This window comes from Rhipicephalus microplus, chromosome 3 (genome assembly GCF_043290135.1).
Source record: "Rhipicephalus microplus isolate Deutch F79 chromosome 3, USDA_Rmic, whole genome shotgun sequence".
Classification (NCBI taxonomy): Eukaryota; Metazoa; Arthropoda; class Arachnida; order Ixodida; family Ixodidae; genus Rhipicephalus; species Rhipicephalus microplus.
The window spans coordinates 64,541,296-64,565,417 of NC_134702.1; the positions used below are offsets into that span (position 1 = coordinate 64,541,296).

At 42.7% G+C, this 24,122-nt stretch overlaps 1 protein-coding gene across 4 annotated transcripts in view; it reads left to right on the forward strand.

Moving 5' to 3' along the window:
- Nucleotides 1–4,166: 4,166 nt before the first annotated feature.
- Nucleotides 4,167–24,122, forward strand: part of mib2 (E3 ubiquitin-protein ligase mind bomb 2) — a 58,319-nt gene continuing 38,363 nt past the window's right edge. Inside the window, exons 1-5 of one of the 4 annotated variants that reach the window (XM_075889665.1) lie at nucleotides 4,167–4,310; nucleotides 6,020–6,321; nucleotides 15,071–15,242; nucleotides 22,805–22,911; nucleotides 23,376–23,570. In XM_075889665.1, coding sequence (XP_075745780.1) covers nucleotides 6,093–6,321; nucleotides 15,071–15,242; nucleotides 22,805–22,911; nucleotides 23,376–23,570 — 703 coding nt within the window. In that variant the 5' untranslated portion in view covers nucleotides 4,167–4,310; nucleotides 6,020–6,092. Of the gene's footprint in view, nucleotides 4,311–4,337; nucleotides 4,666–4,719; nucleotides 5,243–6,019; nucleotides 6,322–15,070; nucleotides 15,243–18,260; nucleotides 19,057–22,804; nucleotides 22,912–23,375; nucleotides 23,571–24,122 lie in introns of those variants that run through there. The other 3 variants (XM_075889664.1, XM_037424895.2, XM_075889666.1) reach the window with 3 other exon arrangements.

The following is a 24,122-nucleotide window of genomic DNA, read 5'->3' on the forward strand; positions in this document are numbered from 1 at the left end:
ACCTCTCCTTAGTCATGCCAGCTTCCGTCTCTACAACAACATTACGAAATTACGCCGCCGTAGTTTAAGTCTGCAACAGCAAAGTTGTTCTAGTCCTTCTAGTTTTTCCTTCTTTTCATCCCGCAAAGCGCTAAAAAAAGAGAAAAGGAAGAGAGAAACGGAGTTAGGAAGAAACGGCCGTTGATTGCGTGTTCTTTTCTCCATAAGGCACGCTGGGGGCTTGCCTGAACCAAATGACTTCAGCATTTGTCGATCTTCTTTTCTTTCGGCGTGTCAGAGCCATACTGGAAAAGGTGTATGTGCTGCTAACGAGCTGCTTCTGCGTTTGTCGGAAGAACCTCAAAACTGCGGCGCGTGTACCGTTTGAGCCGTCGCATAGATACGCGATTTCCTTTACACGCTGCAACGAAAGACAAAGAGAGAATTATTCTAATGGGGATCTGGAGAGGTTTGCCTGGTTTTTCACCTGACAGGCTATATACTCCAGGTGGCAACACTATATGCAATATGTACAGCCCAACTCTGGAGGCCGGCTTGGAAATTCTTGCGCTTTTGTGCGTCATCCTCCAATTGCGCGCTACCCCTGGAGCCACGTTGTTAACCCGGCTCCCTACAGCGGTCTCATGGCGGAACGCTCAAGCCACTCGACCACCCCAGGGGGAGACATCGGTAAGCCCTATAAATACTTATCTCGTTCCGGTCTATTAACATGTACTTGAAACGAAGCAAAACACCTTAGTTATTTGAGTATAACGTCAGAAATTGGAGTGGCTCACGGCTCTCCCATAGTTGCAAGTACGTAGTACGCGAAATCCTTAAATATTTTCTAAACACATGTCGCCATTTGTGGGGACGTATTTATTTATTTATTGTTTATTTATTTATTTTGGCCGCAAGAATGGAAACACTACAGCCTAAAATACAAAGCTACACGAAGCTATCCAGCTTTCTTTTCTTCTCTTCATTGCGTTAGTTCGCCCTATGAAATCATTTAAAACATGCCACAAACAATTTCGCTGTTCAGTTTCTTGATAAAAAGACGTCTGATGTTGGTGCCGAAGTCGGGAAGAGGAGAGGTCGTGGCGGCTATTCATTTTTTATTATTCTTGAGAGGATAGCAACTTCTCTAGTTGGTTGGGTTTTTAGGGGCAAAACTCCTTATGGTTTAGAGAGATCCCTCGTCTCTCCGACGTACCCAGCAGCGTCACTCTTATTATACAATAGATGGCGTTGTGTTTATATGTCCTTGGAAATAATATCACTAGATGGCGTTTGTGGTTTTCGTACAGTTTACGATTTCGTATAGTTGACAGACAGACAGACAGACAGACAGACAGACAGACAGACAGACAGACAGACAGACAGACGGGCGTGCGGGCGGACGGACGGACGGACGGACGGACAGACAGACAGACAGACAGACAGACAGACAGACAGACAGACAGACAGACAGACGGACGGACGGACGGACGGATTGATGGAAGCACGGATGGACGCATGGACAGACTCATGGACGGACGGATGGACGCTTCGCCCCATTCATCATCATTCACTCCGTGGATATATGCTGTGAATTTTTTTTAGTTGTATTTTCTTGAAAACGTAGGGGTTTCTAGTTTTACATTTGTTAGACGTGTTTGATTGACGTGAGATTATAATGTGATTGTAACAGTGTGTATTATTAGTGTACCTTTCTGAATAAATATGTTTGAAAGTCACAGCTTGTCGCGTTTAAATCTTTTTCTACTGTCCCGGTCTTAGCGCGATAAACATTTCAAAATAGATGTGCAAGAGGTGTCTAAAGAGAATTCCCGGGCTGCTATCTCATATGTAATCATACGAAAACGTGGACTTGGAACTTTTCACCACTCCTGTACACAGCGACAGTATCTAACAAGGTTAATTCTTTTTTTTTACATAGTTAATGTATCAACTTCATTTTACGCGATGGCACTGAAGTACCAGAAGCGCGTATTCAATGTTAGAATTCAAATTGAACTCAAATTAACATTCAATACATTTTTTTTTCTCTTAATGGGGTCGGAACTGATTTAACGGGGTTCACATGTACAGGATCACACTCGTCAAAAAAGCATCGATGCAGATGTTTATATTTTACTTGTAGCTTTCTGCCACACGATCATTGATGAAGTCGGGTCCATGTTCGCTTACTAGTGAGTGTAGTGACACATTTTTCCCCCTGATATATACTTCCGGCTTCATAATATCCATTATTATTGAGGCAAAATTTTTGGGTTTCCCCAACATCATCGCACGGTTGAAGTGCTTTATTTAACTACCATAGCACAATCAGATGAGGAAAAAGCTACGCTTTTTTTTAACTAAATTATTACATGCATGCAGCTGGTCTGGTTCTTTGCCCATTGTGTAACAAGAATGAAATAAATGACCATTATTTTTTATCGTGTAGTTGCTTCAAGTTACCGAAGAAGAACATTCCCAAATCGGCTTTTATTCCAATTAGATTGTACTTTATTATTACTAATATTGTGTCTTTGGTGGCCTCCTCATTACATCATTGTCACCGGGATATCTATTCTGTTGTAGAAAGTTTTTAATCGAATCAAAGCAGTTTTACCGCAAATTTCTCAATTAGTGAAATTTAATTTATTCTAACCATTTTATAATTCATTATATTTATAATTATTATGTGATCACTCTATATAATTACTAGTTTCTTGGCCAGTCCCCTGAGTGGGTGTAAGCCATACAAGCATTTGATTGATTGATATGTGGGGTTTAACGTCCCAAAACCACTATATGATTATGAGAGACGCCGTAGTGGAGGGCTCCGGAAATTTCGACCACCTGGGGTTCTTTAACGTGCACCCAAATCTGAGCACACGGGCCTACAACATTTCCGCCTCCATCGGAAATGCAGCCGCCGCAGCCGGGATTTGAACCCGCACCCTGCGGGTCAGCAGCCGAGTACCTTAGCCACTAGACCACCGCGGCGGGGCGCCATGCAAGCAGGCCATGCCACAGCATCATCATCATTTTTAGACCATACTTTCTTTCGGTGCTTCGCATTTGTGCTTCAGCCACAAGAACGTTTGTGATGCCGTTTGCACTTACCTCCACGAAACTAACCAAACTATGTTTTCACTTGGTTTAGCATTATTTCTGCAGGAATAATTTAACTAAATTTTTTGTTTAATCACGCTAATTTGTGCCGAAGATAACGACTGTATTGTCTGATTTGAGCAAATGAAAAACAATTATTGCGCTCCTTCCGTTTTATGTACGATGTTTTCTTTTGGGTATAAATAATGAATACGGAAAAAGTCTCGTTAAATTACATAAGCAATTCTTGACCGGTCTCCGTGAGTGGGTCATCACCCTTTTATTGATTTTTCATAAATATATACGGTACGGTGCGAAGAACTTCCTTTCCTCAGCTGGTCGCACCAACAGCATTGTAGAGAGAGAGAAAAGACTTTATTCACAGGATCCTGCGTGGGGTAGGTTCCGGCCTCGCAGGGCGTGATCTACCCTTCTAATGTTCTAGTCTATGCAGTCCTAGAAACACTGGGCGAAGAACTCGATGGTTGAACCTGACCGACAGAAGATACTTGGGTTCCCCCGCCCCGCGCTTGCGGGTCACGAATTCCCGTTCTCTTCTGCCCGGCCAGGGCCCCCTCGAGCCGCTGGATTGCCCATTTCTGAGATTGGCAGTCCACCGAGCGGATCCATCTGCACTGGCAGTTCTTGGCGGGCTGTGCTGTCGTCGGCTGCTCGCTGAAAGGCCACGCTACTCCCTTTTGGTCATTCCCCCAGAGTGTATATGTGCCATGATAAAGAGAAAAATAACAACCACACAAGTCTTCCTTTTAATTCATGTACATTGGGCCATTTTCACAACTGTACCATTACGAAATTTTATTTCCTCCTTTTATTATAAGACATCCGTTGTTTGAGCCATCCTCACAGTTTGAGTGCAGCTCGCTGACGATGCGTTTATTCAACGCTGTACGTATGTTTTCCCAAATGGCTCATTTTTCGCAAATAGCGTATCTACTCTTGGAAGATCGCCAGTGGGTTACCACGATGTTGTTCCACTTGTAAAGAGGAAACAACTGTTGATAACAAAGGAGTTCCTTACGCGTGAACCTCGAGCTGTCCCCCTTCCTCGTGTCGTCGAACTGTTTGTATTTCGCTACGGCAAGTCTACGCTACAAACGCGGTACGCACCGCTAGTATCGCTGCGCGTAATCCGAGACGCCGAAACCTGAACCGAAACCACTAGCGACGACGCACCATGTTGTACTTCCCCCGCTGGTTGCGACAGGGTAAGCACAGTTTTTTTTTTCCTTACGCCGGCCGGCCGCTTTTCCTCGATATTGCGGCATCATTCGAGTGCCGCGGTTTTCATTTCCATTCATTGCGACGTTCATTTACGCCAGCACACAGGCATTTCGACGGAAGCGAGCACCTCTTTTTTTCCATTGTGTCCCAGCCTGCGTGAACGGAAGCTCCGTGGTTGGTTGGTTGAGCGTGCTCTATTGTAATGCGGGTGTTCCAAACAACATGGCTTCCTGTTGTTGACGGCTGCTGGAAAGCTGCGGCTAGGGATTCGTTTTCTTCCAGATAGCAGCGACTGTTGCGCGACCGCATGCCTGCGCTGCGCAGTGCCGAAGTCAGCAGGTAGGTTATTCCTGTTTCACGGCTTGCTGGAATTGTCGTCCACCGCCGCAGTAGCGGAATGATCGGTCAACGCGCTGCTCGCGACCGCCTACTACTTTTCCTGTACGGCATGTTTACATTGTCGTCACTTGCGCCAGCGTTGACGTGTAGTGCCTCCGGGTGTTCAAATTCGTTGTCGTTGTGACGCATTCGAACGCACGAGGAAAAAAAAAATGTCGTTTGACCGACTTGTGGGCCGTGTTTAGCGTATGCGTGGGACCGTTCCCGTGCCGAGGCACGGTCCCGTCACGGTTCGATTGCCCGCGGTCAGTGGTTCCTGCCGAAAAATCGACGATCAGGTCACTTTAGCAGCGTCTGTGTTTACCGAAAAAAAAGTAGCAGCCTTCTTGTGAATGCTTCCCGTAATCCGTGCGCATCACCGAGGTGGGACTCCTAGAAATTGTTTCGCGAAGTTTGGTCCTTTTGTTGACATGGTGACCAACGATTGGTTCCTCCCAGCGCCGAGACTTGACCGTCGCTTCAACTTCAGTCGCACGGGGAGTGGTTTATGGCTGCGGATGTGTGAAACTAATGCGTGGTACGTGTGGCTTGGTGCGCTAGAGGTTTTGAGATTCTGCATCCAATGCGATCGCGTCTATGTTTTCGCAGACGGGTATGCCCCGCCGACTCTTGGCCGCACGCGAGATGTTTCCCACGCTCAAAAGTGTGGGCGGCGTTTTTTGTGTCGCGAAGTTTACGGGTTGCTGTAACGTGTGCTTGAAGGGTTTTTGTTTGGCTATCGAGACACTTTTTTAGCTTTCCGCAATAACAGTAGATAATTAATTACTTAGTCCCCCGTGATTGTTCATTCTAAGTTGACCGCTTATGCATTGAAGCCGTTTCCGACACCAAAATATATTTTTCATTTTCAATCCGCAATGTAACCTTTTTTGTCATATCAAAGACATGCTAGCTTCACTAGAAGTGAGGAGTGATTGGGTGAACCTTAGCCAAATGAACAAAAAAAGGCAAACAAAAAGGTGTTTGCAGCTTTGGGATGCCTAGTTGCGTCGTATACCAAGAGACCTCTTCGTGGACCAGCCTGGAAAATTGTTTTGTCCTGAATGCGATCCCGCAGTGGTCCTGAATGGTAATATTTAAAGCAGGCCCATTGTTGTAGGCTGAGAGATCTCGCTTTCGAAAATGGCCATGGTACCATTGGTAGCGCATGTAAGAATGATGTAGAATGAAACGGAACTTGTTTCTCTAAAATGTCGGCACCAATTAGTATGTGCTAGCTGTCAAGGTGTTGTTGTGACAGTAACACTTTTCACTGACTGTTGCTGTTGCCATTTCTTTTACGCTCACTTTGCAGGATGGCAGCGAATGTACACCCAGACCGTCAAAGGTAGTGACTGCGTGAGCAGTGTGCGAGTGATAGTGTGCGAATGGCTGTGGAACTTGGCCTGCGAGTGGTTCGTGGGCCAGACTGGAAGTGGGCGAACCAGGATGGCGGTGAGGGACATGTGGGCACCCTCGTGGAGATCGGTGAACCTGGAAGCACCTCTTCGCCAGACCGCACCGTCGTGGTGCAGTGGGATTCGGGCTCACGCACTAACTACCGTGTCGGCTACCAGGGCGCTTACGACCTACGTGTATTCGACAACGCCCCAGCCGGTGAGTTACACATTCTCTGGGATGACAACGAGCAAATAATAAAGCCAAGAGAAGTGTAAGAAATGTTAACTTTACTGTTTTAAGGGTATTGCAGTAATTGTAATTTAGATGAGAAGAAAGTGATGCGGACAAAAAGACGAACAGCTGGCAAAAACCTAAACTACAACCTTCACATAACGCATCCAATGCTCTACCAGTCGAGCTAAAGTTGTAGTCGTCCTCTATTCCATGCTATCAGGTATTTATGTGCATGCAAACCTGGGAGTGTTAGTCAGCACCGCTTGTGGCCATAAGGGCAAATGGCCACTCACTGCCGTGGCTACTAGCGGGTATGTCTAATGCTACCAGGTTTGCTTGCATAGGAATAACTGATAATGTAGACAAGAGGAGGATCGCTGCCATAACTCGATTTGTAGAGCATCAGGCGCATTATCCAAAGCTTGCAGAGTCGGTCCCTGCCAGCGGCGAGTTGCTTTTTCCACCTTACTTTATTCACATCTATATCACAATCATTACAATTTACACAGTACAATTATTGTCCCTTATACCTTCCTTGGCTTCATTGTGTGCTGTTTGTCATTAAAAATGTGTCAAAAAAGAATTGAGTCCTCAAAAGTTTCTTGTTTCATGAAATCTATGTGAGGGAAGTCTCTGTGAGGAGCTGAATGAATTACAGCTGTGAGGTGATCAGTTCCAAGTTACCACTGGTTCCTAATGAACTTCACAATGCGGACGTTCCCCTCACCAATATTTCTGATACTGATGGACACAAGTATATACTTGGGCGCTGAATTACTTCAAGTTTTCAAACATTGCACCTTCTATGCACACACAAATTCTACAAATCACGGTCTACCTACAAATCCTGCAAATCACGGATGAAGCACTGTTACTTGCTTCATATTCGAATTTAACCTGTTATTTCATCTTTATGTTGTTTTAAGTGATTGAGAATAATTTCTAAGCTTTTTTTGCGTTCCTAATAACGGAAACATGGTGAATTGTATTTCACTCGTTGTTCTCATTATGAATAGATCTCTATTTTTTTCTTTGTTTTTATTTGTTGTGAATACAACTGCAATGTATATAATGTTTCTTGCTGCTGCCTGCTGCAAAAAGTGGGACCATAGTCAAGCGTTCCTCGTTTTTTGGTCTCGGACCTTTCATGAAGCCTCAATTGCACTGATGAGATGAGGCCTTTGTTCCTCTCAGCTGTGTTTGCGGAATATTTGGAGAATAGACCTCTCCCTGTTTGTAAGCAGTGTGACGTCACTGCGGGCTCCCCGCCCCCCCATACCCTCTCTCGGAGCAGGGGCTGGTTGGCAAGAAAGTTCCTCCGGCGGCATCTTTCTGCATAGCAGAGCTGCGTGTCTGTATTCATTCGATAGAAATTTCTACATTGCTATGTTCTAAAGTCACGGCCTTTGAAAGGGGTCGCGGAAGGGTCACTGCTCATAGTGTGGAAATTTGCTCGTCGTTGTTGAATGGATGAAGAAACTTTGTTTAGAGTACTGAGAGACGCCATTAGCACGCAGTGGGCTTCGCCCAAGTAGATGGCAGCCATAGAAAAAATCTGATCTTTTTTTCGAAAGGGAACGTTTTGAATGCACACGGTTACTGGCACTTTGAGAAATACTTGCGTGGCATGGATGTAAATTTATTCGATTTTCATCGTGGAATGTGCAATGTAGTTTTAAACGAGGTACATCATTGGCGGCAGCATGGTTTTGAGCTGCTGTGCGCAACGTCACGGATAAGATTCTCACGCATTGCCCAAAAGTCTGATCGGATATGAATGAAAAAAAAATGAGAAACACTTCTTGCCGTGACTTAGGCTCAGGTTAAGGTATCCTCGTAAAAATCAAAGGGAAATTCTGCCGCTGCGTTTCTCAATAACCTAGGCAAAATTCATGGGATGTAAAACCCGACATCTTAATAATATATAAGAATATCTGGCACAGTTACCTTGCTGCATTTGAGACCTATAACGTGTTTTTGTACCTATATTGCTCCTTTAGGCCTGATACACACTACTAATGCAAATTGTCACTTCATAAGAATCGAGCCGTAAAAGTACAATGTAGATAAAAAAAAGCAAATGTCTCCACTGTTTTCATTAACACATATCACGTGTTCGATAATACGAGTTATAGCCGTGTTGAAGCATATATGCAGATTCGGCAACGCTACAACATGCTTATAGCTCATGCGGAGTCGTATATATCGCCCAGAGATTATGCACTTTCATTTTTCTGCACGCCGCACATATGCTGAGATGTACCCACTCGCAGATGATCGCGTCAAATGTATTTTTACCGTGACTACAATGTCAGATCGTGAAGTTCCGTCGACAACCGGTTACTGAAGCCAGCTCACAACGAATACCACTGTTTTCACAAATAGGACGCATCATGTTATTCACACTGCACACACCACGCACAATACTCCCAGTTTCACTGTCCGTAAAGGTGAACCAGTGTTGTCAATGTCTCTCAACACACACTACACGCCGCAGTCAACACTGCACATTTTCGAAGACGATGCCGCTGTTCCTCGCACAGGCCGCCACGTGTGTTCACTTCTCCGAGATAAACAGCCAGCCAGCGTGGCAAATATTTCATCACGCACTTTATCACACACCTAGATGTTCTCTGACACATACCACAGCTAATGTCGCCGCCGTGAGATGAAGATTAAGCTTTCAAAAATAAAAAAAAATTGCCACAAGCAGCGAGCGATGGTACCCCACTCGGCAACCAGCGAGAATGTTTCGCCAACCACCGCCTTGCACGTGCACCGGTGACGTCACGCTGTGATGTACCCCGGTAGAGGTCTATTCAGTTCTCTTACAACCTTCAAGAAATTGTACACTGCAATATGTCTTCTTCAACTTGAGTGTGCATCTGTGATCTGGAATGGCATTGCTAAACCCCGCATTAACGCCATTGAGTGAGTCCAGAAAAAAATTCATAAGCATTTACAATCATTGTTTCGCTAGAATTGACTCTGGATCTTGTTCTAACACTGCTAGATTATTATCACTGCCATCACTTTACTGCCAACGAAATCGCACTGACCTGCTATTTCTTTACAAGCTAGTTCACAATATGATATCCTGTACTTTACTTCTCTGTTGTGTAGATTTTCGGATTCAGTGCAAGTTAACCAGAGTGAACTACCGACAGTTTAATGTACCTGCCAACTTCTTACAACCCTCTATTGTTCACAGAACACAAAGTCTCTATAATGTCAACTTTCTTGATTTTAATGTTTTTAATAGCCCACAGTCATTGTTTCTATCTGAGCTTTGCATTGTCTTAACATAATTTCTCACAATATATAGATTCTTTCTTTTTCCATCTTTCAGGAAGCCTTCTGCATAGTTGTATATATTCCGCATTATTTTTCACTGTCATTCAATGATTGTCGTCTTGTCATTTTATTCTTACCATTTTGCTTTGATTTATTGCAATACAGGACCATGTATTGTGTTGTTTATTTTTGTTGTTTTATTTTTGCGTGCTCCTGCACAAAGGCCTTATGGTTGTCTGTGGACATATTGAATACATTATTGATTGCTTATTATGAAAGCTATCACGAAAAGTTGCAACATTTCACTTAGAAGAAACAAGCAGGAACACTTCTGTGAGGCAGGTTTCAGAGATGTTACACTATAGTCGGATAGATGATATGCAACATTGTTAGACAGAGCATGTGCAATGGGAGATACTGGTATCAAATCTTATGTTCATCATTTCCGTGCAGGGCTGGTGCCAGGATTTTTCTGTTGGGGGGGGAGGGGAAGGGCAACCACAGTAGGGCGTGCTCGGAAGTGGTTGATTGATTGATTGATTGATATGTGGTGTTTATCGTCCCAAAACCACCACATGATTATAAGAGATGCCGTAGTGGAGGGCTCCGGAAATTTCGACCACCTGGGGTTCTTTAACGTGGGCCCATCGGAAATGCAGCCGCAGTAGCCGGGATCCGAACCCGCGACCTGCGGGTCAGCAGCCGAGTACCTTAGCCCCTAGACCACCGCGGCGGGGCGTGCTGGGAAGTGGGTAATTCAGGTGTTGTGCCTTTGTTGGCTTTTGGGGGTGGCTGGCGGCAATGAGAAGGCAGGCAAAAATATTAGGTGGGGGTACCCCGTCTGGTGCCGCTCAGCTTCCATGTGTTGATGAAGTGTTGCCTGTGAACTGTGTGCAACTCGAAGTTTGTCAGTTCCTACGAAAATATGACAGTTGTATGTGCTCCTCCTGCCCTTGCCTGCATTCATTTTCAAATCACACTTCTCACTGTAGTGAAAGTTCTTATACCTACTGTCTTGAATTTCATCTGGAATACAAGATTTGGGTTTTACTTCACTTCCACCTTTTTGCCGCGACATCTCTGCAATGAACTTGTCCGTGGTTATGAAACGTCAGATCCAACGTGTGATTCCTATTTACGAATTTTTTTCATCGCAAGCTTCCATCTTGCCCATCCTTCCATCTTTTTTTTTTGGACAGTCCATTATGCAATCCAAGGGGGTGATTGCCAAAGCTTGCGCTGCCAAAGAAGGTGTGTTTTGCACTAAATCCCGTTCAGTGGAACTTCTGTCATTTTTCCGGGCTGTAAAGATACATGAAAAAAAAACACGAATGTGCTTTATTTAATAGAAGGGTTGATGCTGGTAAACTAAATAGGATGAAAATTCGCATGCTGTGCTTAGATTTCTTGCTTTTTTTTGTTGGAAAAGTTTAGCAGTACTGTTTGCAATGTCGACATTTGCTCATCTCTACAGAGATATTAAAGCAACTGATTAATAATGCAGAGGAATAAAATCAACACTTCTCTGCAGCTTTCATATCGATTGATATGTATAGAATCTGGTGAAAATTTCATTCCACGAAAATTGTATATGTTTTTCCGCATCATAGTACTGAAGAAGGCATAGGGGCATCTCGGTTTTCGTTCTGGGCCAGTGGGCACGCCGTGGATCGCAGGCGAAACCCACTTGTCTGCTCTAAACATGGCAATCAGCGAGACCGATAAACTTTTGAAGCAGCCTTTCCATGGGTGATATGTGCGCAGCTGTTCTGGATATAGCGTTTCCTCTTGGAGCACACCCGCTGCAAACCAAGAGCAACTGTACTCAGGGTCGTAAATTTACGGCCATCATGGCCACGGCAATATCAGGCCTGCAGCTGTGATTCTGTAGCTGGGATGCTAATCTATCATATCTCGCAGCTGTGCTAGATGCAACTTTTTCCTCATGTGCCGACAGAATGAAATCTATGCTGTTATTTTTTTTTTTCCTGTTCCGTGTTGATGTTAGGCGTAACGTCGGATTGAAGTTTCACATTAGCATAAAGACGCAGCTCATGCATATAGTGCGCAGTCAGCTCATTAAATTTGTTTGTCTTTGAGCCACTGTTCAGTTTTCCAGTTGTGTTTTTCTCAACCCATCAGTTATATTCATGTGGCTATCTTGGCCGTTACATCAGCTAGAAAAAAAATTTAAAAGTGGTTCTCCTTTTAAGGCAGGAGCTTGAGCGATTGCACTGTGATTCACAGCAAGTCTGATGACTTCTCACAGTTTATACATTATTTTGCAAAGTCCACTTTGTGGACAGTGGTGTGCCAGAAAAATCACTTAGAGGGAATTCCTGGGCCTGCCAATATGCAAGTAGGATGTTTCAGCCAACTTTGTACTGGCAGAAAAACTATACGTGGATTGGCTAGAACTTTGTCTTTCACATTTGTTACGTGACTTTGAGACATCGCAAGTTGATCATTTTCAACAAAATGCTGAATTATGCGTGGAACAATCTTCATTGATTATGTATTAATCAGTGGATAGCTGTCTTGTTGCATTAAGGAAAAGGCTATTATTTGTTGCTAGCTTAAAATATGGTGCATCACCAATTGTCGTCCATGAGTAGTCATAATTACTCTGCCATTATTGTCATGTTAGCACTAGATAGATCAGCCAAATACAAGCTTAGTGTCTGTTTTCTTTATTTGCTTTTTTTTTCTCATGTGTATTCTTGCCTTTGATGGCATGATTGGACTTACGCCACTTCTGGAATCATTGGAGGGCTGTCTATAAATCTTAATTGCAGCTGTGGCTATAGTTACGTGGTCAAGTAGAATGTCACCCAATCCCTAATGTGTTGCTACTCTATTCAAAACATGACGTGAACACCAGCCATTTTATAAAAACCTTTAGTTCTGAGAGGTGGGGTGTTACAGCAATGATAATAAGATCTGATGTAATTGTTTTTCATTATCCATTGCTGTTCGACATCTAAATGACTCGAAAATAATATGAAAGTGATTTTGGACATGTTGATAAAATCTGCCTTCTCGTTTACTTAGATACTTGTAAATGAAGGTCGTATATCAGCCTTGACATGCTGCAGAAAACTTCATCGAAGTTTTCAGTTGACCAGATAGTTGAGGGCTTTTCCACGAAGTGCTTTTGCTTGGTACCTATTCAAACGGAAGCTGATAAATATGGCAAAGCCTAATGAGGTGGAGGGGGACTTGTTATCATACATAAACAACCTTTATCATGTTGACTTCACGTGTGATAGTCTTCTGAAAAGCAGCACCTATGTTGACAAGCAGTGGTTGCTGCATGCTTTATCAAGATTCTAGTTGTACTTGTAACTTTTTGTTGAACACACCCGAAACCTTTGCTTGTAGGCTAACTTGCTGGAAGGGACAGGAGCAGGAATTAAGACGACAAATTCATGTCTAAAATACATTTCTGAAGTGGGCTTGTCGGTTGTTATTTTCAGTCCCTGGCATGTGTTAACACATTTCTGAGTTTTGTCAATAGTTTTTTTTATTAACTTCTGTAATGCAAGGTGATAGGAACACCTCCAGTGGAATAGGCAGGGGTGAGTTTATTGACAAAGGAATGATTTAATTAACTCCTTCTTTATTTGATAAATGATGTTCACAAAGAGTTGGCTAATGTTTACATCGCTAACCTTAGTCAGTTACGCAATTACAGAGCAAAATAAAAAGATATTAGTTAGTGGGCACTGGTATTGTATAGCTCATGATGGCCTGCAGTAAGCAGAAGTATTAAAGTAATATAACTGTCTGAGTTCAGCAAGAGGACTGTCAGTATGTTGGTGAGCAAATGACAGTGAAAAAGCTACAAGAAAGAAAGTCGGGAAAAATGAGGCAAATAGGGGCTCTCATTTAGACGGTTACATCGCAATGCTACTGCTATCAGCCTGAGAGAATCACGTCGTTTAAAAAAAAAATGCTATTTACTGTTGATATTGACCCGTTTCTACTTGCTTGCTGCTTAATTTTGTTACAATGAGCGACAGTCTGCACTTTTTGTGAAAAAAGTGTGCCCTCATGTTAAAGGGATGGGAGCTAAGGAATGAACGAGTCAGCCCTCAAGTTCAACTCACGCACACTTTGCTCATGAGCTGTCTACATGGTTCGAATAGAGAGGAGGGGAAACGTCATGGTTATCTGCTTGTGGGGTTTACCCGAACGCATTTACTGTAGCGTGGGCTGCCCAGATAAGAGGTGACGTGATTGGCAGTACCTCGCCCCCTGCCCACCTCCTCACATCAAACACTTTGTCACGTTTTGCTGTGTGCCTCGGTCGCGTTCCCTTCACTCTCACACCGAACTGCTCTTGACCTCAGATTCTCAGAGACTGTAGGTTTATTTCACAAGTTTGGTAAAGCTTATTCTATGCTAGGCCACTTTGCTTTCCTCGAAGATGCTCATTCACAAATATGTGTGTTTTTAAATACTTCTCCTTCTGTTGGTCATTACATTGTGGGGAGATAAAGGGCTTTATTTTTTGGTTTGTTGCATTAACGTGAGGCTGATGGCAGTTGATGCCTGGAAAAGCGTAGATAATGTTAATGATTCTTTTGAAATTGAAATGATGAAATGACAGTCTCGGGTTAAAGCCAAACTCTTATCTTTGGCATTGACCAAGCGGTGATCTCTTATCGATTTACTCTGGGGGCTTTTCCTTTTGTACATTTTCTTTAGTGTTCGTGCAAGTATACTAGATCTACATTTCTGAGTGTGGGCCACTGTTAACCATAGCCATGGCAGCAGATACGTAAGCTGCTTCCTATTCCCATTTTTTTCTTTATTTTGCTGTTTTCCTTTGAACTTGCATCTTTCGAAAATTGTCATTTTTTGTCTTTTTTTTTTATGAATGAGTATGAACAAGTGTTGTTGCTGAAGTTCGTTTTCATATTCTGCTCATTGACTTTTTATAATCTGAAACAGCTAGTATTTTTGACACTGACATTATAGCCAGTGCTAACTTTTTTGTGAGGTTGTCACTACCGTACATTCCTAAGTGAAGCACATCCAGAGGTGTACCCCTGGTTAGGCTCAGGAGGGTGCAAATCCTGTACCAGCATTTTTTTCCCCTGTATATGCACTGGCAACTTTGTGAAGTTAGGTGTGTGAGGTAGGTCTATTAAATGTTTTCTTAACTAGAAGTTGATCTTTAAATGAGTAATAGGGAATATGGAACACTTATCAACTTCCAGTCTGAGTAGGGAGTTTTTTTGTATCTTGTGCAGTAAATAGAGCTGACAGTGCCAAATTTTTTATTATCTCTGCTAGTAAAGCTTTTCATCTAAGATACATTACATTTCAAATGTATGAGCATTGTCTCAGGAATAGATGTGCCACACATTGGCTGACAGTGAAGAATTTTTCAAAAATCGCTTCTCCAACTATCTTCCGCATCTCTCTGCAGGTATAAAACATCCAAACATTATCTGCGATGCCTGCTGTAAGCGGGGAATCAGCGGCACCCGATGGAAGTGTACGCGCTGCTACGATTTCGACCTGTGCAACCAGTGCTACATGGCGGACAAGCATGACCTTACCCACACGTTTGTTCGCTACGACACAGCCGGTTCCGCTGGGTAAGTTCAAGTCCGATTAATCTCGAAACTACTGAAGGCCGAGCGGTTCACTGACGTCTCACGAGGTGTACTGGCCCTTTCTGCGGCTTCCACCCCCCGCATGTCAACATTTTCTTTCGGTTATGTTTGAAATATGGGTCCATTCATATATGAAGTTAAATGACAAAAAAACAAGGTAGTTGATAAATATGCATCATTGAAACTTGAAGTGTGTCATTGCTTGTCCTTGTCCAAGTTCTCACTTGAAATTTCATTAACAACTCACTGTGCCGAGATACTTTCTAATTTGCATTCATGTTGGGGGGGGCCAAAGGGTAGGCCTTAGTTAAGTGGGAACATCTTAGTCACGGTGCTTGCAGGTATGCAGGTATTTCCTCGGTTTCCTCGGTGATCTTAATTGCGGTCACTGGCACTGTGCTTCTTGAGAACATTGAAGCATATATAGAACTTGCAGGAATATGTGAAAAAAAAAGTTTACTCAATTTAAAGACAATGCACTCATCTAAAAAATCTAGCTAACTGGCCTTACTATAACAAAGTTGCATCTTACACGACAATAAGTTCATTTTACCTGAAAATTTGTTATAAAGGGTATTCCTCACACTGTATCGATCGCAAGACTATTTTTCATTTACTTCGCTATAACCGATATTTCGTTATATCTGCATTTGTCATGTTTAGGACTGAGTCTGCATCTAAATAATTAAACAGTTGCGAGTTCCCCGAGACCTTTTCATGTATATGGTGCTCTACAAGACCTGTCATGCTTATGTTCGTCATACACTCTTGTCACACCATACAAGTTTTCGTATACATAAGGTAAACGAAACAGCATTGGGAGCACCAAGGCGATAACATGTAATCATGCGGTTCATGACAAGCTTTCCATGGTTTTCCTGTTATGCCGTACCAATTTTAGTGTATGTACCATTAATTTTATGGTCAGGAGAGCATTAGGTCATAAGTAACTCTCTATATATATATATATGCGCTCAAAGTCGCAGAAATTCGCGAAGAAATGTTTTGCATATAAAATCGTGGAACATTTCGTGTGCCAGCTTTTCTGTCATGTGGAAAGTACATTGCAGGGCAAACAAGGTGTTGCCTCAAGGACTGGCTTAGACAGCACAAAAGCAATGTAAAAAAGGGTGACAATGGTTTGTTATCCACTCCTTGCGGCACATGCGGGTATTTTCTTGTTTTTGGTGAGTGCTCGGTTGTACACATGCAGGCAGACGAAACTACATTTGATTGTGAATCTGCTACCACACATAAGCTAGTAGGCCAAGATAATGTTGGCCCACCTTCATTCTCATTATCTAGAAAACGATTGTCATTCTTTTGTGCGTCCACATTTGTGCATATCTGAGTGACCACAATTTTCATATGCTATATATTTTTGATCCGGCTTCCAATAAATCATTGTGGAAAGTTAGTGCTTGTGTGTGTATTTTACTACCTGTCTCGTCCTTGTTGTTTCCTTCCATCCCCCGTTCAAAATATGAATTTCTTGCAATAAGTTGTGGTGTACTCTGCAGTAATTCATGGTGATTACATCATAATTATTGCATAATTGTACAGTCATTCATGTTATAGTTTTTCATAAACTGAATTTAAAACTACGCACTCAAATTACTACACGCGATGATTATCTGCGGGCAATGAGCGTTCTTAGGAGTTGAAAACAAAAAACAATTTTTTCATTCCTGCTGAAATGCGTCACTACCAAAGCCTTGTTAAACACAGTACTACGTTCACCGAAGCAATCATGTGCAGCAAAATACTACAATCAGAATTGACGTAAAGCACTCTTGGCAATCAGGATTGGCCCACAAACAGCTGTTGGCAACGCGAGTGCTTAATTCACCTTTACTTCGGTATTTGCCCTTTCCTTGCCACTAGTGCACGGAAGCTGCATAACTAAGTTGGGTCTCCGAATGAGAGGGTCTCCGAATGAGAAAGCTGTGTTGCAGTGGGTTAATACTGATAGCACTATTGCGAACGGTTAGGTTTTTAATTAATCGAAGCAGTATGAAAGTAAAACTGTCCGTATACTTCTGTGTTACAAAAAAATACAAGTAACATTAAACTGTGATAGAGCTCTTATGCAATTGTAAAAATGAAACCTAGTTTATTGATTGTTATTCGATTGGTAGAATAAAAGGCAAGGTTGAGACATCTGGTCCTTCTGAATAGTCCCTGTGGCCAACTGGCTTGTTCAGAAGTTAGAAGTGTGGCAGCTTGGGCTAGTTGGTGTGACATGACGATAGTTATAGCGCGAGAACAGAACGACGACAAAGATACAAGTGTCCTTCGTGTCCTTCTTGTCTCTTTGTCGTCGTTTTGTTCTCGCGCTATAACTATCGTCTTGTTCAGAAGGTCGAGTTTTATGTTGTCTTTTTTTTTTACTTTTGCAACAAGTAATCATTTGTGTAGTTGAATTCATATAACTAGCGGAGCTTAAACATGGACGAAAAGGAACAAAAGATGAAACGTGGACAGAGTGGCACACCCTTCCTTTTTCTTTTGCATAGTGATAAGCTAGCGGACCTCCTATCTGTACATTTCTTTGTTCCTGTTTCACTCCCGCTAGTAATAATATGTGCTCAAGTCAAAACCAACTAGCTCAAGGTTCGGCTTTCCCTTGTGGGTATTCATGCTGTCAGCTACCGGCTTGGCCTCGCCACAATGGTCTGGTGGTTATGATGCTCGACTGCTAACCCGAAGGTCACGGAATCGAATCCTGGCTGCGGCGGCTGTATTTTTTATGGAGGGGGAAATGTTCGGGGCCCATGTACCTAGATTTAGGCGCACGTCAAAGAACCCCAGGTGGTCGAAATTTCCAAAGCCCTCCACTACGGCGTCTCTCATAATCATATCATTGTTTTAGGTTGTTAAACCCCAGATATTATTATTATTAGCTAGTGATTTGGTAATGGTTTAACATGTGTACAATAAACGAATAGATGTGAACAAACAAACAAATAAATATTTAAAAACAAGATTATTGATGGGCATACTGCTTATATATAAAAAATGAAAATGTAAGACATTTTTAGCAAAATAAGTTTCGAATTTCTCAAATTCAAAAAATAAGTTCTGAGTTTTAATGTTCAAATGAAACTTGCCCACTTTTAGAGAATCTGAAGCTGAAAGGCTAAAATAAGGTAGGGAAGTAAAATAATTACTACCTAACGTTATTGACATCGAAGTCTTTGTCATACAGATGAAGATGACCCGTGAAAGTTGGGCATCTTGACATGAATGCAATTGATTGTAATTTTAAAACACCCCTTATAGTGGATCCCTTGGAAATTAAAGTGACTTAGGCTATAAAAATTAAAAAACTTCCTTTTATTTATTTCTCTTTGATTTTACGAGAGTAAACATTTTATGGTAAAGTCGCCAAGCTGTGTCCATTCTTTTTTTTTTTTTCTCGTATTTTACATTCTCTCGCACATCTGTGTACTTTATAAGCGCACCGCCGACACTGAAGAGCAGTCTGCTTGAGAACAAGGAAGCTATGTGTTTTGGTTGCTGAGAAGGAGAGCGTGTTGTCGATTGCACCACAGCTTGCAACCCATCCCGGGCAAAAGGAAAGAAGAAGCCGCGGGCGCCCTCTCTCTCACTATCCACTCATTCACGTGCTGGTTCCTGGTCGGCTATATCAGTGCTGGCTCTTCACGCAGTGTACGCAATTCATTCACTTGACAGAACCGTAGTGTTTATCAAGGCTTTGTGTGGTGCCCGTGCAGCATGAGCGTGCAACGCTTGAGTGAAGTTCACGGCCTTTCTCGTGCTTCTCAGAAAATAGGTAAATTACGATTGCCTCTCCTTTCGTTGTTCTTTTTAATTAGCTTTCACTGTCTTTAGGGTTGCATTTTCGGGGGCACTAAGTTTTGGATGTCAGTATAGTAGCACCCGTTTCGGTAACCTGCATTGCATAGGGTGGGTCCCATTTCATGATGCAAGGCAAGGGTGATTTGAGATTTCTCGTAGTGGCTTTCTTCTCTGCTGGGCTTTTGAGACTAAATGTTGTGAGGCATGCTTAAGGCTACTGGTATAGTTTTTATTGAAAAAGAAAAGTGTTTAAGAAGTTCATTCGAGAAAACTACTTTACTCTCTTTTCACAGACCAAGTTTAGGGGGGGTCATTCGGTTGGAAATTACATGGTTACTGTTAAATGACAGTGGAGCTTTTTTTTGTGACAGTTTGCTGTTTGCAACTTATCATGTCAATTTTACTATAACTATAACTTACTATAACTTACTTTAGATTGAAAGGTGTTGTTTAAACTTGCTTTCAGTTCAAAAATCTTCAGTTTTGTTAATAAAAGAGCTTTGGGCCAGGAAAAAAAAACACTCTGTCCTATCTTGGAATCAGTTTTCAAGTCAGGCAACATATTTATATTCAGCTCAGTAGGAACTTGCAAAAATTTATCAATGAACTTATGCATGTTTTTTTAAGGTCGAAAAAGATGTTTTCTTATGAAATAAAGATTTTATTGTGAAGGTTCATTTTGTGTGACAATGCCACTATGTTCCACGTATGAGTGGCAAAACATATTTGAAGGTTAAAAAAAATGCGTAACACATCGAAACTGCTGATTTCTTGGTGTTGAACTTGTGCTGTTTTTTTTTCTTTTACTTGTGCTAGTGTCACTTTATGCTTGTTGTCAGTTGTCAATTCTCCCATTTCCGATGGAGGCGGAAATGTTGTAGGCCCGTGTGCTCAGATTTGGGTGCACGTTAAAGAACTCCAGGTGGTCGAAATTTCCGGAACCCTCCACTACGGCGTTTCTCATAATCATATGGTGGTTTTGGGATGTTAAACCCCACATATCAATCAATCAAATCAATTGTCAGTTCTGTTCCTTTTTTTTTACTCATTTGTTGTCGAGTACAACTTTAGAAGTTAGCGGCATTTTCTCCTTAAACGGCAGGTGCACAGAAGCATTCACCAATAAGCACGCACTCCGCACTGACATCATGAGTGGTGGGAGAGCATTTGGTCTGTCGCAGCATAGTTTGCAATCCATACCTGCCAAAGACAGAGAAAGAGAAGCCCCGGAACTTTGCCGAGTGCTTGGGCAGAAAAGTATCTAGTTAGATTTCATGGGACTACCATATTTTCATATTTACTCTATTGTAACGTGAGGACAATTCTAACACGAGGGGTGACCTTCAATGCATCCAGAAAGCAAAAGTAAAAAAATTTTTAATATTGATTTTCAGTAATCTAGGTATTTGATTACAATCCTACAGGTAGAAAAAATCTTGAAAAATACTGGCTTTACATTTGTGTGAATACAGTATTGCTTTAGTCACGGAAACAATTTGCTGCTGCGCTTTGCTCATTAAGTTGTATCCAAGTATAGATAGAGTCATGAAGCTAACAATTCGTTGTCACCTTTTCTGTTTGCATTCGTGTATAGTATTTGTTCTTGCTTCTAAAGCTAAAATTCTCTTTATTTTGGTAGTGTGTGTGCTGTTGGAGCATAAATAAATGTTAGCCAGACATGAAGGTTAGAAAAAATTCACAGCATATCTACGCAGTGGAGGATGATGAAGAGGGCGAAGCGTCCATCCATCCATCCATTCTTTGTCTGCGTTTGTCTGTCTGTCCATCTGTCTGTTGGTCTGTGTCTCTGTGTCTGTCTGTCAGTTTGTCTGTACATGTGTTAGTCTGTCCATGTCTTTCTGTCTGTCTGTCTGTCTGTCTGTCAATTATACGAAAACCACTAACACCATCTAGTGGAATTGTTTCCAAGGGCATATACACACAAAGCTATCTCTTGAGCAATTCATAAACTAGAGGTGGCTACGCACTACTACCACTACTACTACTACTACAACAAGAACAACAGCAACAACAACAGAAAAGGGAACCACCCACAGCCTTACAAGCTTTGCCTTTAAAAGAGCACTGACATCAAATTTCAAGATAGAGATGTGCCTATAATTTGATTGCTTCGTATGCATAGGTCTTCTTGGCCCAATTTGATCGGCATTCGTTGTGCAAAAATTATTTTAATTCGACGTCAAACAGCGTAGAAAAGCTAAGGAGAAAACACGGAAAATAGACTGCCCTGCGACATCGACACTAGTGCTACGTATTCGATGTGATACATTCTACAAATACCATCCTGAGTGATGATGCCCCAGTAGTGATGACGTGTACGATCCAAGTGTTCCTATCAAGGCGCCGAAGCGCAGAAACGCACTCACTTGTCGCGTCTGATCTTCGTCGCACCGGTGTAAATGATTTCGTGAAATTATCAAGATAAAAATCACCTTTCAAAGAACGGCGAAAGAAAAGAGCATAATGCTTGTCGGTCAGCATGTCGGGGAATCGTTATGAGTTGCAGATGAGTTGCAGTCATCTAGTTCGAAGCACAGAAAAAGCGCAATGAGGGGGTCTTTTCATATCACGCATGTGTTACACATCAACACGACCACAAGCTATCAAAATTGAAACAGCGTATAGTCGGATATCATCGCTAACGAGTAACACGCAGGTATCGTTGAATTTTAGTTCATCTGTAGACTTTGCGTCCACGTAAAAGTGGTAATACCGTGTTAATCGTGAGAGGCTGGATAGGTGGGGCCATCTGGAGGCGCAAAAAAAGAACCTGGCAAGCAGGAAACTTATTCTGTTTTTCTGCCGATGCTCATTCGCGATAGCTATATTGCATTGACCCCTCTGTGTATACCTGAATGCTTTGCATGCCAAAACACACCAATACAGCTAAGTGAGACACACGAGTGAACATGGCTGAAGCGTGCATCCTCGGGCACCTCTGCAGTGGTGCTTGAAACGGCGTCCATTTCGGAATCACTGTTTTGATCGAAGCAAAAATAATTCGTGAGGTCGCGAAACGCGGGGATTCGAAGCTCCAGACTATCGTATTGAACCAGAGTCGACACTTTGTATGGCGACGACATCAATGCAAGTGACAAGGCATGACTGAATGTGTCCGCCTAGCTGACGAAATGTTCGTGGAGTAGCTGAGCTTGACGTCACTCTTTTCTGTGGAGAAGTGGTCAGCTGTGGCCGGAGGTGGCCGCGAGGTAGCGCCACTGCTGGTGCTTTCAGCGCTAAAAATGGTGGGATTGACGGCCGTTTTGAATAGTGCTAGATACCAGTGATATAAATCAATAAAAGTGATAGTTTTTCATCCCTCAGTTGCGTTTGAGGTCACGAATCACTGCTACAGGGTCTATAGCTACTCGCTGACGCAAAAATCTTGGCATGAGTAAATTTGATGTCAGTGCTCCTTTAAAAGGGAGGTTGTCCTTACATGAGATGGTTGAGTAATATTTCTTAGGGCGAAATGAAACAGCTCTGGTGAGTTTAAGTTATTGTACAAAACAAATGGCACTGTCTCTTTCTCTCCCGGTGTGTGTGCGGATGCTTTGACAGCTGGAGTCGTCGCTGGCTGGATGATACTTGGCAACTTTCTCATTGCCTTTGGCAGATTTTGGCTTAGGCGACAGCAGCACAAGGTTTTTCTTGCGTATGCGAGATTATATGCTAAAATTCTTGGTCTTATCTGTCTGCAGCGTAGAGATGCCCAGGCGACAAGGTGCTGTCAAGGTTCAATCACGTGGGATATTTGCGGGAGCCCGGGTGGTTCGAGGCCCAGACTGGGATTGGGGCAACCAGGACGGTAAGTGTCACCTACTGGTGAACCTACTGTCTTTTACTTTGCTGTGTTCACTTGATGAATGTGTTGGCCACGGAGATTGCAAATAAGTTAGTGGTGTCATATTGCAAGGCAAGGAAGCCGCCACTTTGGTAGTACCTTGGCACAATGAAAGTCTTCTGTGGGACGCAACATTAACATTTTCCTGAGATGTTTCTAAAGATGTCTGTGTGGTAGGTTAAGCAAAGCAGTCATGTTTGCCAAGTTTTACCTATAGCTTACCTAGAGTGTGTTTACACTGCCTCCACATTTCTGCTTTACTTACTGATGAGTGTCCACGTGAGCTTGTAGAAGAGGCTTTTATGGTGCCATTAGCCAGCATTTTGTGTCACTTGTGCGCCAGTTAAAAAAAAGAAAGAGTGGGATAATTCGCCCTTCTTCTCAACTGCCTTCATTTAAGTGTTATGTGATTGCACGGTACTGTGCAGGAGGCGAGGGAAAGGCAGGCACGGTGACTGACGTACGTGGTTGGGAGACAGAGTCCGGCCGGAGTGTGGCAAGTGTCCGCTGGTCCTCCGGCTCAACAAACGTGTACCGCCTGGGACACTTAGGCAAGGTGGACTTGCGGTGCATCCAGGACGTGCCTGGACCGGCTTACTATCGAGACCACTTGCCCATTCTGGGTATGTGGCGAGGGCTGAAGAAATTTTCATATCTTTGCCGTCCTCTGCTGCATGGTTTTAAAGGGACTCTAAAACTAAACACTCAGCCCGGCTGGGTATTTTTTCGGAACTCTGTCGTCATTTATTTAAATGTCAATTTTTTAAATTGGGAAACGAAATGCAGGTTACCTGAACCGCCATCAATCACCACATCCAAACCTACCCTCTTTTACCTTTCTGTGTTCACTTGACGAATGCGTTGTTCACGTGGATCTTAAATGTATTGAACACAAAGTTAGAGGTGTCATGTTGCAAGACGAGGAAGCAGCAACTTTGGGGGTAACTGGATATGATGAAAGTCTTCACCTCCAGAGTGTTGGTGCAGTGTTACCGATCGCATTACTTTCTATTATAATCAGGCCACATTTGCTGTACAAAGCTTCATCTTGAGCTAGTTGGTACAAAATTCTAATGCAGTCATGCTGAGCGAAAGGCATGAAGGGCTATTGATGAAAAGAGTAAAACATGTAGTTTGCACTATTTGCGCACTTTTGCTCTGTGTAACTACACTAG